General features: G+C 43.4%; 1 protein-coding gene across 1 annotated transcript; it reads left to right on the plus strand.

Moving 5' to 3' along the window:
- LOC111949097 (tripartite motif-containing protein 16) lies at nt 1-2,629 on the plus strand. The gene has a single exon (XM_023965449.2). It carries the CDS (start codon nt 42-44, stop codon nt 1,668-1,670), a length of 1,629 nt encoding a protein of 542 aa, XP_023821217.1. The 5' UTR covers nt 1-41; the 3' UTR covers nt 1,671-2,629.
- The last annotated feature ends 1,562 nt before the right edge of the window (nt 2,630-4,191 follow it).

Consider the following 4,191-nt stretch of genomic DNA (forward strand, 5'->3'; position numbering starts at 1 on the left):
GAGACTTCCTGTTCAGAGAAAGTGAAACTGTCTGACAGAAAATGTCTCAACGAGGAGTTCAACTCGACTTAGAAAGATTCAAGTGTTCCATCTGTCTGGATCTACTAAAGGATCCGGTGACTATTCCTTGTGGACACAGCTACTGCATGAAGTGTATTCAAGGATTCTGGGATGAAGAGGAGAAAATCCCCAGCTGTCCTCAGTGCAGGAAGACCTTCATACCGAGGCCTGTTCTGGAGAAAAACATTGTGTTGGCAGATTTATTGGAAATGCAGAAGATTAATCTCTGCTATGCTGCACCTGAAGATGTGGTCTGTGATGTCTGCACTGGAAGAAAACTGAAAGCCATCAAGTCCTGTTTGATCTGTCTGGCCTCTTACTGTGAGAAACACCTTCAGCCTCATTTGGATGCAGCTGCATTCAAGACACACAAGCTGGTGGAACCCTCCAAGAACCTGCAGGAGAACATCTGCTCCCATCATGATGAGGTGATGAAGATGTTCTGTCGCACTGATCAGAAGTGTATCTGTTATCTCTGCTCTGTGGATGAACATAGAGGCCACGACACAGTCTCAGCTGCAGCAGAAAGGACTGAGAGGCAGAGAGAGCTGGAGGAGAGTCAACAACAAATCCAGCAGAGAATCCAGGACAGAGAGAAGGAGGTGAAGCTGCTTCAACAGGAGGTGGAGGCCATCAATCACTCTGCTGATCAAACAGTGAAGGACAGTGAGAAGATCTTCACTGAGGTGATCCGTCTCATCCAGAAAAGAAGCTGTGATGTGAAGCAGCAGATCAGATCCCAGCAGCAAACTGAAGTGAGTCGAGTCAAAGATCTTCAGGAGGAGCTGGAGCAGGAGATCACTGAGCTGAAGAGGAGAGACGCTGAGCTGAAGCAGCTCTCACTCACAGAGGATCACAGCCAGTTTCTGCTCAACTACCCCTCACTGCCACCACTCAGTGAGTCCACACACTCATCCAGCATCAATGTCCGTCCTCTGAGATACTTTGAGGATGTGACAGCAGCTGTGTCAGAGCTCAGAGACAAACTGCAGGACATTCTGAGAGAGGAATGGACAAACATCTCACTGACAGTCACTCATGTGGATGTTTTACTGCCAGAACCGGAACCAAAGAGCAGAGCTGACTTCCTCAAATATTCACTTCAAATCACATTGGATCCAAACACAGCACACAGAGAACTGTTACTGTCAGAGGAGAACAGAATGGTGACATTGATGGAAAAACCTCAGTCTGATTCTGATAGATTTACTGATTATGGAGAAGCTCTGGGTAAAGAAAGACTGACTGGACGTTGTTACTGGGAGGTGGAGTGGAAAGGTTATCTTGTTTATATAGCAGTCGCATACAAGAACATCAGCAGATCTGGAGATGAAAGTGGATTTGGTTTTAATGACAAATCCTGGGCATTGTGTTGTTCCCAAGACAATGTATTTTTTTTCCACAACAGCATCCAAACCTCCATCTCAGCTCCTGGTTCCTCCAGAGTAGGAGTGTACCTGGATCACACAGCAGGTGTTCTGTCCTTCTACAGCATCTCTGACAGCATGACTCTCCTCCACAGAGTCCAGACCACATTCACTCAGCCGCTCCATGCTGGACTCTTATTTGATCATGTTGGAGAAACTGCAGAGTTTTGTAAACTCAAATAGTTCCTAAAGTTCATGAAAGAATTGAAATGTTTGTTTGTTTTTTTGTGATTTTTCTGCTTTCATTCTCACATTTTTTATATTCAATAGCAGCCATAGTACTTCAGCACCAGATATACACATATAATTTGTTTTAACTTGAGGTGCACCGTAAGATAAATTCCATGAAACATTTAGTTTATTGTTCAGGTTTTGCGTGTGTGTCTGTTTTTTTGTTTTTTATTTCAATGACCCTGACCTACCTGTGGTTTTAACCTTCTCGTTTCCTTTCTTCTGGACTTCTCCCTGATCCAAAGTAGTGGTTAAGTGTAGAGATGCTCTTGTACAGAATCTCAAAAAAGGGATGCACCCTTACCTAAAGAAGAGGAACATGGGGATTGCTAACTTGTATAATGGTAAATTAATGGATTTGAATTCAAAACCTTTGTTTGTATTTGATTATCTTTTGAATAAACTTAATTTTTAAAATAATCTTCATGTTTATCTAAAACATTGTTATATTTTGTTGTTGCCTCCTGTTCTCAGTGGTCGGATCATTCATATGATTCTCCTGATGTGTCTGGTCAGTTTGAGTTCTACTTTCTATAACAATCGCTGTCAAATGTTGTTGGATGAGCTGTGTTTATTTTACTGCTTTTATGAATGAAATTCTTTGTAATTTTGTAAATTTCCTTACTTTTGTTATTTTTGGTAACTACAACCCTTTATAGTTTTTTAAGCGGGACTCATTTGCAATTGCTTGGTCCATCACAAATTCAAATTTGACAAAAATGTTTTGTTCATATTTTTGTGTTGTCATGTCATTGTATTTGAATGCATCTATGTTAGAGGGACACAGTGATTGATTGAGATGCATTATGGGATATGAGCAATGCATTATGGGATATGTACGAAGCATGTGGCCTTCGGATGTAAAGCGACTGCTAACAGGTATGTTAATAAAAAGACAAGTTACCACAGCATGTCCTGAATAGTATTATTCCTGTAAAGTACAACATGGTGTCAGAGGGAAAACAACTGTCCGAACAAAGACTGCAAGATGGACTTTCCCAGAGTTAAGCCGTCGCAAATGTGTTGGGATGTTACCAACCTTCCCGAAGGATGGCGCAGATTCAAGCTACATGTTTTCGGGACCGCTCAAGAGTAAGAGTGAGGCGGAAAAGTGCAGCTATTTTTTTTTGTTGGGTTGGAGAAAAAGGTAGAGACATCTAAAAAACATGGTCACTAACCGAAGACAAAGGAGAAGCACTGTACACAACTTTTCACTGCTGGTTGACTCCTATTCCAAGCTGCTCTTTGCATGGATCTAGCTTCAAAGTCTTGTATGATGTGAGAATAAACACATCAGCCCGATATCAAACCCTGTTGAGGCAAGAGTTCTCAGGAATTCTCGCGTTATTAGCGTTATACACAACTTCATATAACAGTGCACTACAACTTAGTATTAAACAGAATAAAATCTAATAAAACACAATTTACACATTTTAATAACACAATTTTTAACAAAAGGTATTTCTTCCTTTAAACAAAAAATACACCAACCTTGTAACCTTTTCAGTGACACTTACACCCTGCGTGAGGGAAAAGCTACTTAGCGTCAGATCCGAACTAACATTGGACATTACAAGGTCATAGCCAAGGCCCAAATGAAAACCATATGAAGCAGTGGCAGCAACCCGCGAGAGGACACTGTTGTACATGGTCTAGTACTACAAGTATCAAATAATCCACCATGGAAAGACCAGCGGTCAAGAAAGAAATACTCTGCTATGGACAAGCCACAGGAAGCTACCGGAACGCCAAGAGCGGCAATTGCAGAAACAGACACAGCAATGAGGACAAATGCCCAGCAAAGGGTAAGCAGTGCAAATACTGTGGGAAATGGTTTATGGAACATGTTTATTGATGCTGTCATGATCTGATCACGTGACGGACCCAGATGCTGCAACCCGGAAGGAAGAAACAGGTAAGTAGAAGGTAAGTAATTAGTTTTATTTTGTGGGAGCCAGCAGATCTTGTAATGTGAGGTGGCTTGGGACTTGACGGAGCGGAGGCTTGAACGTGATTCAGGTTTTCTCAGTTCGTGAGCGATGCTCGGTTGAGCCGAGCCGCCGGGCCCAGATTCAGAGAGGGGCAGGAGTGTAAAGTCAGTGGCGTAGGCGGATATACTTGACAATGACAAGCATGGGGATCTTAGCTGTGGCGTGGCTGGAGTTCTTGTCTGTGGCGTGGCTGGAGTTCTTGAGGAGCGTCGAGGATAGCAGCTTCTGCTCGAGGTGGTGGAGGACTCGGGTGACTCTCGTGGAAGGCAAGACCTGAGGCACAGCAAAACAAGGTAAGCACAGGAACGAGACTTGGAAGGCCAGACGTGGCTAGAGATGAGGTTAAGCACCATCAGTGTTAACAAACTGGCGAAGAATGCTTGAGGTGAGTCTCCTTAAGTAACAGGTACGGCGATGAGGTGAGTAGTCACAGCTGCGAGTCTGGAGCAGAGCTGGGAGGGGGAGGAGTCTGACAGGCCACC

The sequence above is a fragment of the Oryzias latipes genome, chromosome 17 (genome assembly GCF_053564925.1).
Source record: "Oryzias latipes strain Hd-rR chromosome 17, Olatipes_Hd-rR_3.1".
NCBI lineage: Eukaryota > Metazoa > Chordata > Actinopteri > Beloniformes > Adrianichthyidae > Oryzias > Oryzias latipes.